This window comes from Dermacentor silvarum, chromosome 2 (assembly GCF_013339745.2).
Source record: "Dermacentor silvarum isolate Dsil-2018 chromosome 2, BIME_Dsil_1.4, whole genome shotgun sequence".
Taxonomy (NCBI): Eukaryota; Metazoa; Arthropoda; class Arachnida; order Ixodida; family Ixodidae; genus Dermacentor; species Dermacentor silvarum.
Window position 1 is genome coordinate 87,612,926 of NC_051155.1, and position 12,232 is coordinate 87,625,157.

At 42.3% G+C, this 12,232-nt stretch overlaps 1 protein-coding gene across 1 annotated transcript in view; it reads right to left on the bottom strand.

Annotated features, from left to right (window-relative positions):
* Positions 1-260: 260 nt before the first annotated feature.
* The window catches only part of LOC119441596 (putative glycerol kinase 5), a 213,748-nt gene continuing 201,776 nt past the window's right edge, over positions 261-12,232 (bottom strand). The window contains 1 exon segment of the mRNA XM_037706205.2: positions 261-6,420. Coding sequence (XP_037562133.1) covers positions 6,251-6,420 — 170 coding nt within the window. The 3' untranslated portion in view covers positions 261-6,250.

A 12,232-nucleotide genomic window follows, 5' to 3' on the forward strand; every position in this document is an offset into this window, starting at 1 on the left:
CCAAGGGGCGTGCCTGATGCGTGCGTACTTAATAAAGCTGCAGCTGCCACTTGGAATACTGCGGTCGAAAACTAACGGCTATTGCAACAGCACAACTTTCATATGCAGCTAAAATTTTTGTCAATTTTTGGTTAACCATGTCACTAATCCAATTTTGATTGGGCACAGATAGTGGAAAGCGCTATGGAGGACACAGATAGTGGAAAGTACTATGGAAGACTATTCATGGGCGTTCAAAAAGCAGACAGAAAACCAGAGGGTAAAGTCAGCCAATGTTTCTTTTGCACATATGGATGCTGGAATGGAACATAGCAATGTTGTAAATGGAAGCACACGAGGGCTGAACCGACACTGTAGAGTTGATTGTTAACAAACATATTGCACATTTCTTACTCAAAACATCCTGTCATCACAGCAAGTTTAATATATTCTGCACAGAACACATCGATATTCTTTCTATTATGTTTCAGTGGTGGTGGTCAGTTTTAGCTATACAATAAGAATAATGAGGACCGACCTGCCCGGGTAGCAATTTAAAGTTCGAATATGCTGACAAAAACATGCAAGACACATTCTCAAGCTAAGAATAAAACTGTCAGGTACCCATTAACTAAAAGCAGCAAACAAGAAAATACATTCACCAAATTTTATGTCCTTTTCCTTAACATAACCTTTCGAGGCTACAGCCAGCAGTCCTGATAATACACCAAATTTTCCTGATATGATATTGATAATGCCACGTTGTCATTTTCTAACCGAAATACTTTGTGCCTCTATCACTTCAGCAGGGTGTCAGTGTCAATGGTTACTAACCACCGTAACTGAACTTATTTTACCATGTGTCCCAGCTAACGTTAGCCAAGCTGCTCAGCAAAAAAGAAAATGTTAAAAAACACGGTGAAAGACAAGATCCTAAGACCAACAGTGTTCAGTTGTTCTACTTCTGACGACAGCACTCCGTAGCTCTTAAGATATTATCTGGTACTGTGTATTTTTAATCATTTTTTTCGTTGAACGGCTCGGCTAATGTTCGCTGGGATACACTATAGACCACACACATTAAATAATATTCTTAGCTGCACCTCAGTGCGACGAAAATTTCACTGTGTTGTTTCCAGAGCAGTAGCCCACTCTATTCAGCAGTAAGTGCTTGTCAATTTTCCTTAAATGGGTCTATCTCACCTCTCACATCGTGTGTGCCTGTAGTGGCAGTGCACTGGCATAGGTAGTTATCGACATTTTTTCATAGCAATAAAGCTCAAGGTGGCGTTCAGTTGAATGCTGTCGCCTGCTGCATTGTTTGCTTTGCTAGTGAAAAAAATGGGGCAAAGTACATAAAATATGGCCCATGTGCTATGGAATACTTTATGCCAATTTCATACTGATGATGAAGTTGTGAAAAGGGGAAGATACTGGTGGATGGGTACTTAGGAAGATTAAAAGTTCATCAAGTATCAGTGTAGCGATAGATGCCCTTGTGCCTCCTTGACCCAGTCATTACTGTCCAATCTTATTGTCTACATAAAGACATATTAAAAAATGTATTCACACAAATTGAGACTCAGTCCCCTAAGACTTCCACTACTGGCATCATTTGTGGCAGTGGTAGTGTAGTTAAACTTGCTTCAATATTGTGCTACTCAGAGCTCGATAAGTTCAACAGCGATGGCTTTTGATAAGCGTTATTGACAGTGCACATGCAGCAAAGGTTTCAAGCAGCTTCCTTAAGATTCCCCAGTTTTTTCCCCCTATTCAACATCTAAGCTAAGCTCGCATTTTTTTTTTCTTTTTATTCTGGCAATATAAGGCACAAAATTTTTGCATTACTGGGTATTCTTTCACAGTATTCCGAGCTATTGCATGTTCTGTTTAAACAAGTGTTCAATTTTCTAGATATCTAGAGCCTAATAACCAGCCTTATAGCACAGGGCCATAGTCTTTCTATGCATATATATTATGCCACAAACTCGGTCTGCAGGGCACGAAATAGCAAATTCGTGCTACAGAAGAAAAGCTTGCTCCACGTTTTCTTTTAACATTGTGAGCAGTGTGTCAATGTGCTAAAAAAACCCATGCACAGTAAATATAGAAATTGTCAAGATTGACCAAAAATAGTACAAATTTTAAGCTGCCATCCCATTAAATCAATACACGAACAACGAGGGTCACTATGCTAATATACTTCGGAATGGAATGGTCATTGTGTTAATAGACCTTGGCACCAATACAGCAAGAGAAACCACACAGTTCACGCAACACCTGGCTAAACCACAGGCCATACCATCACATACCACATACACACAGGAAAGAAGCCATCACACACAACAGGGTAACCTTCTCCTGAGACATTATATCCAATGCAGTCATTTGGAAAACAGTATAAGCACTGTTGGCGTACAAAGTAAGTGTAGGTGCACATTTTGAGCCTGCTCTGTATGAATATTATAACAATACAATAAAGGTTAATAGTGTTAATAAGGTAAATAAAGTTAAAACTATGTTATGTTCATTAGTAAAAAAGTTCAAGAAGACAAAAAAACTTGAAGAACCAAAATAAACTGCACTAAATTACGCAGTGAGCACACACTTATGCATCGAACTACTGCTAACTCACTGCTTCAAGCACTAAATTATTAAATGACCCCTCACCAGGCCCAATAGCAAGCTTTGGTTATAGGCTTAAACTTCTTACGTGCCCTTAAAAAGCCTTTTAACGCAAGAATTTTTTTCATTGATTCATTACTAGCAGAGAGCAATATTTGAAGTGCCCCAAACCCATTATTTCATGAGGCGAGCTTCATTGCCAATATAGACACTCTCTCAACTTGTCCCATCTAGCCTCCACAAGCGAAATTCCTTACCTACATTCTTCCATACCGGAGGACCACATCCAGTACACATCACGAACCACACCTTTTTTTTTTTCTTTTTGCACATTTATGCTGCGCGCGCACTTCCGGTGAAGGTCTAGCATGCGAGCTGTTGCGTTTGTCACGTTTTGCGCTGTGCATGATTTTGCACGCTCTGCACGAGAACGCCTGTGTTGTTGTCTGGCTGCTTCTGCACACTACATTGAAACTGATCCTCTAATGTGCACAAGTTTGGATATAATTTTGTTCTCTGCACATGCAATTAAACTATGTTGAAACAAGCAGACAGAACGGAAGGACGCTCCTCTTGCTATGGCACGGAGTAAAACAAAGACTTGCAGACATTCACTTTTTAGGTTTTATTACGTCTTTAAGTTAATTGTCTACTAAATTAACAGATCGCACTAACTGCTGTTGCTTTAAAGGGCACGCAGCGTTTGTTTTGATATTTCTGCTGTTTTCTTGGGCGCGCAGCGGTCTAATACATCACAGACACATTCTTCAGCAGGCATTGCATATACTGCGCTTGGCTGTATAAAATGGCCAAGCCTGGTGAGGGGCCCTTCAAGAAGTAAAGCATGGTAAAATAAACACAACTGGCATATTGAAATGATCACTGAACCTCTTGCCCATTGTTTTATGAAGTTGTACTGTGATCCTTTGTACAGCTGTGAGTAATGTTATACTCAACAAACAGGCAAGTACAAGAGCCACCTCAAAGGTCAAACTATTTCCAGCTTGTTAACATGTCAACGGCTGCTGGAATATATCACACTGCTACGGTGAAGCTCCACTGGCACACCAATACACTTTCATGTAATTAATGAAGCAGCAAAACTGCATGACAAAGCATACATGCATTTGCCCAGAATTGCACCCAGATTTCGCATAGTCAAGAACACATTTCAAAAATTAAAGTGCTGGTTCCTGGGGATACTTTCTTATTTGCATGAGACCACAAACAATGAGCAATAATTATTCACTACACTACCAACAAAGGGTAACACTTGCGTAGAAAGCAAGAACATATTTAACAAGAGCAATCATAGTATGCGTATTCAGTTTTGTACAACGAGAAGTGAGCAGTCAGGTACCGAAATGCAGAGAAGAAATGAAGTAATGCTCAATTCACTCTAAAGTATGTATAGCAAAACTGATAGTACGTCCTGAGGAAAACAATTCCGCAAGGCTCAAAACAAGCAAATCCCCTTGCAGTGCCTGTGAGTGAGTTGCAAATTGAACAACTAAATACATACTTGATTACACAAAATTGCCAAGGAAAGCTACCACAAGGTTCATCCCTTGAAAGATGTTCTAGATCTGCCGCCATGACCATCACTAGTGCTGACTAACACTCCCAGGGTCAGATCTTGCACACATACATAAATGCCCAAGAACGTGGACTTGGTAACTGCTGTCCCCATAGTTCAATTGGTGGAGCATCGCACGCACAATGGGGAGGATGTGGGTTCAGTTCCCACGGCAACAAGTTTGCTGTTTGTCCACTTTCATTTCTGTTTAGCTTATAATTTCTGCATTTCAACTAAAGGCAACAAAAACTGTTCCTGTGCTTTCCATGGCCTCATTATCTGGCTGTGACAAGCAAAAAGTGAAAGGGTTCAACGATGAGCCAGAAGAGCAGCGAAACATCACTCCAGCAGGACTTTGCTTGGCTCACCACAGCTGCTAGCACGTAGCCACGCTACAGACATTGCTTCTGCACAGCTCGTAATGCAAAACCTTAAACGTATGAGTAGACTGTTGCAGCTGCCCTCTTTAGACCTTGCTCCTCTCAGGTCTTCCATTTGCTCTGTCTTAGCAGCAGATGTCTAGCTGCAGTAAGGCAGCATGAAAAAGGAGTATTCACAACCAAAATTACAACAGCAGGTAGCAGAACCAAAAACAAAAAAACCAAAAAACAACATTTGGTTCAGTTGGATCTATGCATCAGCACTGCATCCTGCCTTGGGTACTTCTCACGCAATATTCAAAATACCATGAGCACAATGGTCACGACAACTATATCACACTTTCATCTGCATCCATAATCACTGTGTGCCAGCAAATATGGAACGAGTACAAATAAACACAGCTGCAACCAACTTTCTTATCACATAAATTGGAATGATCATGCTAGATGAATACTTCTTTCATCAAAATATTCCCTCTTCAGGTAGCCTTGTAGGTGAACTACAGCATAAAGTTCACATTGTTCATTGCTTTAACATAGATGGCTTTCACTAGTCATACACTGCCACCTTTTTAAGGACTTTTAAGTGCAAGTATTATATTTTTCAGATGGAATGAAAGAGTTGCTCTCAGTATCAAATGCGTATTCCCGTTCCTCCATAAAAAACAAGTTCAATAAACTACAGCAGTGTCACCAGTCACATTCCGCGTGAAGGAAAGCGACAAAGCTCCAATTAGGACAACAAGAATCCATTGCAGGTGCTTCTTTTAGATTTTCGTCAGGAAGTTAGGGAGAGAGGATGACACACATCACACTGAGCAACAATTTTAACATATTGCACATACCAGAAGATACTTGCATTTGTTCTGATGCAAAGAATTCCACGGTATCTACACGGCAAAACTTTACTGTCACTATAGTCTGTATGCCTGCTTTGCATCGCACACTTATTCATTACAGAGCAAAACTAGAATATTAAACAGCGCTCAATGTGACTGCCATGACACTTCTTTCTTCAACTGTTTTTGCTAGATTCAAAACAAGTTCTGAGGAACATCCAGACATAGCAGGCACAAAGTAGTTTAATGTTTCAGAAGGCAACACAAAAGTGTGCTGCCATGCATGCACATTACTAATGTGAAATGAACTTGATGGATTGCACAAACCACACTGAATACTCATTGCACCTTATATATCACTCTTAAACACGGCCGAGAAACAAGAGTATTGGACCTGTATGTGACAGCCACCATACTACCGCATTATTAGAATTAAAAACTTGGTTAAAAAATCAGCGCTCATTCACATCGTTCTATTTTTGCCTTGGATTGCGGATGACATTAGAAAAAGCAGTGACTGGTACTGCACTATAATGGCAAATTATTGCAATGCCACCCAACACAAGCGGCAATAAGGTGGTCACAAGTGTTACGGTCCCGCAACATTCGGAACTCTACATATGAACATTGAGGGCACATTATAAATTCTTGCCCCAATTAACAGCTGCTTCAGGATGCCACGTAGCGTAATACAAAACCTGATCATGAGTCTCTCGGATCAAATCATTGCACAGCAGTTCAACCCACGTCTTGCAGCAAAGCACCATCTTTAAGTTGAAGGATTGCTTCACCTATAATCACTGTCTCGCGAATGTCCAGTGACAATAAAAATACAGCCCGAATCACTTTTGTTAAACCGAACACAAGGAGCCAGTGGGCGTGTGCCAGTGTGTGAAGCGATCAACTGCTCGACACCATTCATTGAAGAGAGCCCTGCTGGAGGCAGCCCGTTCAACTCGCGGCTTGAAGACAATACCCTCGGGCTGCAGGCTCCGCAGTTCAGCTACGTCTTTCCAAAATCCTGCAGGTATAAGTAACAGCAGTAATTCTGATCAAGCATAAGTATACTACAAACAAATCACTATACCTTGTGAAGGGATACAAAGACTAACAGCAAACTGATTGCATGTACTGAAGAACAATTCGAGGTATCTGAAACTTGAACACATGTAAGATGCATCTTTAGATCAGTGCTGACAATGTGACAAAGAAGGTCATAAAATGTAAGTGGCACAGCTCTATGTATATTATTATGGCTAGTTTTGGATGTTTTCTCCTTAAACTACTATAAGCAAACCTATCTCGAATACCAGTTGCCAAAGGGAAGAAAACCCCACTGAACTTCACATCAGAATGATGGCACAATCATGGACGTCCCTGAATTCACAAGATTAAAGTGTGCACTCATCAGTAGAAACTTTTAAATATGACTGAGCAGGAATTTATGATGCCTCAGCTCATCCAGTGAGGATTGTATTCATAAAGTTAGACTGTACAAACACAATTATGCTAAATGAAATATAAGTAGTGCACTGGTAATCATTGCCTAGAACTACAACATGACCTCAATACAATGTGTTACCCCAGACAACACTCGACGTCCTCAAATGGTACAAAGGTCCCCGCAGTTTTTACGATGTCCTTGGTACGTCCCTCAGGATGACATTCACTGGTTGATCCTGAAAACATCTTTTGCAGGACTTTTTGAGGATGCCTGATTGTCCGAAGAACGTCCACTACAGGACCTTTTGAGGACATTTAGTTTATGTTACAAGAGACCCTGAAATTGAAATTTTTACTATTGTTTTGGTTGATGAACTAAAAATCGGGTGCTATACTTCATATGAGGTCGTTACTATGCCATTGAGCTCGATATTTATATTTTTTATTTGTGGAGTTAAACTCTAACCAACTCGTCTTGATGCCTAACCACTATGTTTGATTGAAAAATTTTTTGCAAATTGTATTGTTTTGAGTACCCACAAGTGATAACAGTTGGGGTTGGCAATGAAAGAGTGAATCAGCAACGTATTCCACGATGTCAGCAACCAAGCCACTCCATTTATTCTCCTTGCTGGCACATTAGAAATTATTATTTGAAGAGCCAAGCCAGTCCAAGCCAAGTGCATGTCACATGTAAGATGCCGCCGGTGGCGCGAAAAAGAAGAGGAGCACTCGATGCCTGGTGTTCGGAACGGCGCGAGCGCACGAGGCGCACGAACCGAGGCATAGTCGAGAGATGAACGCTGCTGTCCGTTGAGTTTCAACGTGGCACCGGGTCAGGAAGGTCGCATCTCCAGCTATGTTCTGGCGACGGGAGACTTGGGGGTCTGGTTGAGTCCACGACGCTGGCCGTCCAAGGTGTGGCCGTCGACCTCGGCAAGTTCGGGCGAGGCTCCTGGACGGGCTGCAGCTTCTCACGGCAGGACCAGGCACCCCAGAGAGGATCCCCCTTCTGCGGCAGACCGGCACGTTCGATTCTCCACGGGACGCCACGTCGGCACTCACGAAGAGATTGCGACGCATCCCGACGCTAGGCCTATCCAGGTGGGCCTAAGCAACGCCGAGCGCTATCGCTGACGAGCTCATCACCGACGAGCCGACGAGCTCACCGCCGACAAAAGAGACAACGCGAGGCGTCGGCACCTACGGCATCCGCAACGCTTCGGACGAGCCCGACACGGACGCGACAAGAACCTCAAGACGACGATCTGTAAGAGACGATCCCGTTTCCGATTTACGACGCAGTTAGGCTGGGGCCAAGGTGGCCAGACTTTGGCGAGCAAAAGCTAAGACTGGCCGGGAGACTTTAAGGCGGAGCTAGGCTCCGGAAATGAGATAGTTGTTTTCTAATAGTGTTGTATTTAGTTAGAGATTTGGATGTTCTTTTAAGTAAGCTTTTTCGCTGAGTTATGTCTAGTTTTGCGTGCCTTTAGTTGTTTAGTTGCGGTTTTAATGTTGTGTGTCGCGTGTGTTCACCGTCCCTGTACATATTAAATCCTCGTTTGCTGTGCCGCCGGTCGTGTCTCTCCTCCATCGAGAGTAGCGCATGCATGCAACTCTCCACACTCCCAAGTAAAGGTGACAAATATTGGCGAGCCTGCCAGGATAGATACGGCCCAGTCACCGATACTCGGGAGTAGCAAAGATGGAGTGGGAACGTTTGGCGGCGGTAGCGAAGGATTTAAATATGTCGAAGGAGGAGACGATGGCGTTTTTCGAATACACACAACAAGAGAAGGAGAAACAGCAGAAAAGCGAAAAAGAAATTTTGGAACTTAAGTTAAAACTAGCGGAGATGGGCGCGGGCTCTCGTGACGGCGCGAGAAGTTGCTTTGGTGCTTCATACAATAATTTTGTGCTGCAGTGCTTCCAGTTATGTGGCCTAAACTGTTTCGTTTGTTATTTCTCTGTCTGCACGTAAGTTGTTTTTTGACGATGTGCTGTTTATTATTTCTTTCAGTGCTTTTTATGGGCTCTCGCGGTTCAGTGTTTTTGGATGAAGACATTTCAAGCAGTGAAGTCTCTTGACTTTATCACGCTACTTTCAACCTTTCTTGTCAGTGTGACATGCGCCGTTATTACGTGAAATTAATAAAATGGCTTTGTGTGCATCACTCTGGGTATACGTTTTCATTTCGTGTGGCCATATACCGAGCCCCATGCAACGGGGCTCAAAAGTATGCTCTGTCAAGCAGTAAGCGCCTGTTGTGGTTTTAAGCCTGAATTTCTTACTTAGTGAATGGAAAACAGGTAACTTCAGTGAACAAAATAAAGGATTTTACTGGGCACAGCGAATGCCCAGGTCTTTTAAATGTCCGGAACGCGTACTGAAAAGATCCTCGAATGCTTTCTGAGGACGTGCTGAGGCGGGACATGTTGACTTGATAGGGATCTTTTGAGGCTAATGTGGGGACATCCTGAGGACGTCCAAACGTACTAAATGTATGTACTAAGGACGTCCTGACGATGTCACTGTGTTGTCTGGGACTGGGCTAGTTGGCTCATATTTGTAGGTTGAACGAAAGCACACACTTTAGATGGGACAGAAAAATAGACGTACAGTTGAACCCGTTTACAACGAACTCGATAGTTCCGCGAAACGTGGTCGTTATATCATTAGTTCATTATATATGAATTTGCCCTTAAAAATGCTATAAATTACTCGACCTGAAGCTGACATCAGCAGTTAGAATTCGGCAGCACTTTAGTCCAAAAACCAGATTTTCTGTATCATTTTAGTTCCTGGTGCGTTCCTGCACCTAGCTGCAAACTTCCGTTAGAAACGTCCATCTAAAGAATGAAATGCGGCATTGTGTAGCTCTTTCAAAATGGCACCCTTTTCTGATCACCTATCATTTAAAAACTGCAAGCGAAGCCGGCATTTTTTATTCATGAGCTTGTGATATATTTTATAAGCAGCAGGACATGATTGTGTTCTGCACACGAGAGTGAAGCATTCTAGTTGACCGGAAGCGTAAACTTCGGGAACTACTGCTGCATGCTACCATTCTGCGAAGGTCTTGGACATCATGGTCTCGGCATTACGACTGCACGTCAGTCTTTGGGCGAAAAAAAAAATTGGATGTTCGAAAGGTACAACGTCACCGCGAACCGTTATCAGCAATCAGCAAACACATAAATGAAGTGCCTCCGAACCATGATTTCCTGATAACAGCATAGTAACCACCAACCCTCTGCATCATTGCATGACGGCAGAGTGTGATGCAGCGTTCTTGCGGACTAGGGCCGCGTCGACACCAACGCTTGAGCAGCCGTTGTTCCCATGATAGAAATATATAGATGGTCGTTCCAAATACTTCAAACAGGCGTAACGCACGTGATGCTTCATGGACAATTGCGCAAAAACAAGAGTGGCACCGTTGGGGCAACCGATATCGCACCGGCGCACACCCCGCGCCATGCTGCTTATAAATGCGCAGGCATCTGTATTATGCTTAAAGCACTCTGGTAACATTAGAGAATACTTCTGACTATAATACTACTGACAATGGAGCATTACTCTTAGTGCCCTTACTTTGCTCACTGCAATTATTGTGCTTTTGGACCATTCAAGTATAATTTGATAGAACTTAAGCGAGACAAATTTGGTGCTACCCCCAAAAAGTGCAGCTTTGAATACTGACACTTCTTTTTTTTTAAGTGGAACAGAGAATTTGGTGGATCACTGCATGAAGTGAACTACAAGAAGAATGATCATGCAGGTAAACAAACGAATGTTTGTTTGGGCTACCTGAAATATTTATCTCAACACATTAAGTTTGTCATTGCTATTCGGATCACCCCTGTATTTATTTCATACTGAAAGTCTAAGTACCACTTGTAAGTACACCAACAACCAAAACTCAAGGTACGACGTTTGTATAGGAACAAAATTCTTATTGATAGAAATGTGCAGGAGAACGGAGTTAGTGCAATGCAGAAAGACAGGACATAAAGGAACGCAACCAACGTAGACAGGCGCAGCTTTCAAGAACCATGTGCCAACTCGCCCATGACCAACTTCTTTTGAATGGTACTGAGAGAAATAAGAAATAGTCATTAGTGTGCGACATTAGTCTTCTTTTCAGTTGTTAAAAACAGTGGGAAAGAAGAACAAAAGGAATAACATGTCACAAAAAGAGTTACGATTCACTACTGTTGTGTTGTTTCTAAGATTCACAAATACCCCCGTGGGTAAGCACTCTGCTTCCATCACGTAACCAGGGCACCCCACATAAAGTTTACGTAGGTACCATCAAAAGCTTCTTGATTAAAATAAGAAATGCTTTACACTGGCTTTGGGTACACAAGATCACTATAGGTTGACGGTGCCATCAGTGCTCATATAGAGGGCTTGTTGGGAATATTTCAGAGCATTCTTAAAGTGCTGAAACATCCTGTACAAGCACCCTAACAAAAATGCATTGGAATGAAAAGTTTCAGTGTCCATTCACTAAAATCGGAAATTTTAGACATGTTCTCCAATTATTCAAAAATCAACTATTGTAATCGTAATCCCGAGGCTTACCCCACGTAAGCTCCATGTCTACCCCACTGGCAGCAACCGCCACGTGATGCCACACATCGTATCTTGCCCCTCAACGTCCGCTATATATATGATAGATGCAGGCTGACATAGAGACCAGAAGAGTACAATTACCTGCTAATATGATACAGAAAGCTTTCCAGCAGATGGAATCAAGCCTCAAAGCGGAGTCGAACTAGGCGAGCGTGGTGCCGATGATGCTGACTTTAACGATAAGCCAAACCTTCAGTAGTCAATATTCGTGGATGTAACAGTTATGTCGATGCGACCAACATTTATTATTGCAAGGCAAATAAAATAAGAGTAATACGAATATATGAGAAAGTAATTGCTGCACGGCTACCTAATTTTATGCCAACTACAAAGAAATAAAAAGCAATTTGTTGATCTGTGTCGTGTTGTGGAGCTCCCGGAGAATGGGCTGCAGTAAAAACTCTGCTTTGACACGCGCAAACATATGTATCTATACTTGCACTTCATTAAAACATGTTTCGGAACTTTGATAATATTAACTTTGGCACTTTCTAGCCGAATTCATCATGTTTTCTGCTGACACCATCAGCATTTGCTCAATGACTGGCTTTCCATACTCCTGCAGTTTAATTTAAATTGTAACAATTTGAAGTCAATTCTTTTTGTACATCATATGGAGTAGAAACAAAAGAGAGAAAGCGTCGATACATTCACGCGGAGTTTTCCGTGCGTTGCGCCACAGCCCTCAGTTTAACAGAGAAAAACCGTGTTCTTGCCACCAGGCTCTCGAGTGAGGAGTCCACTGCATGCA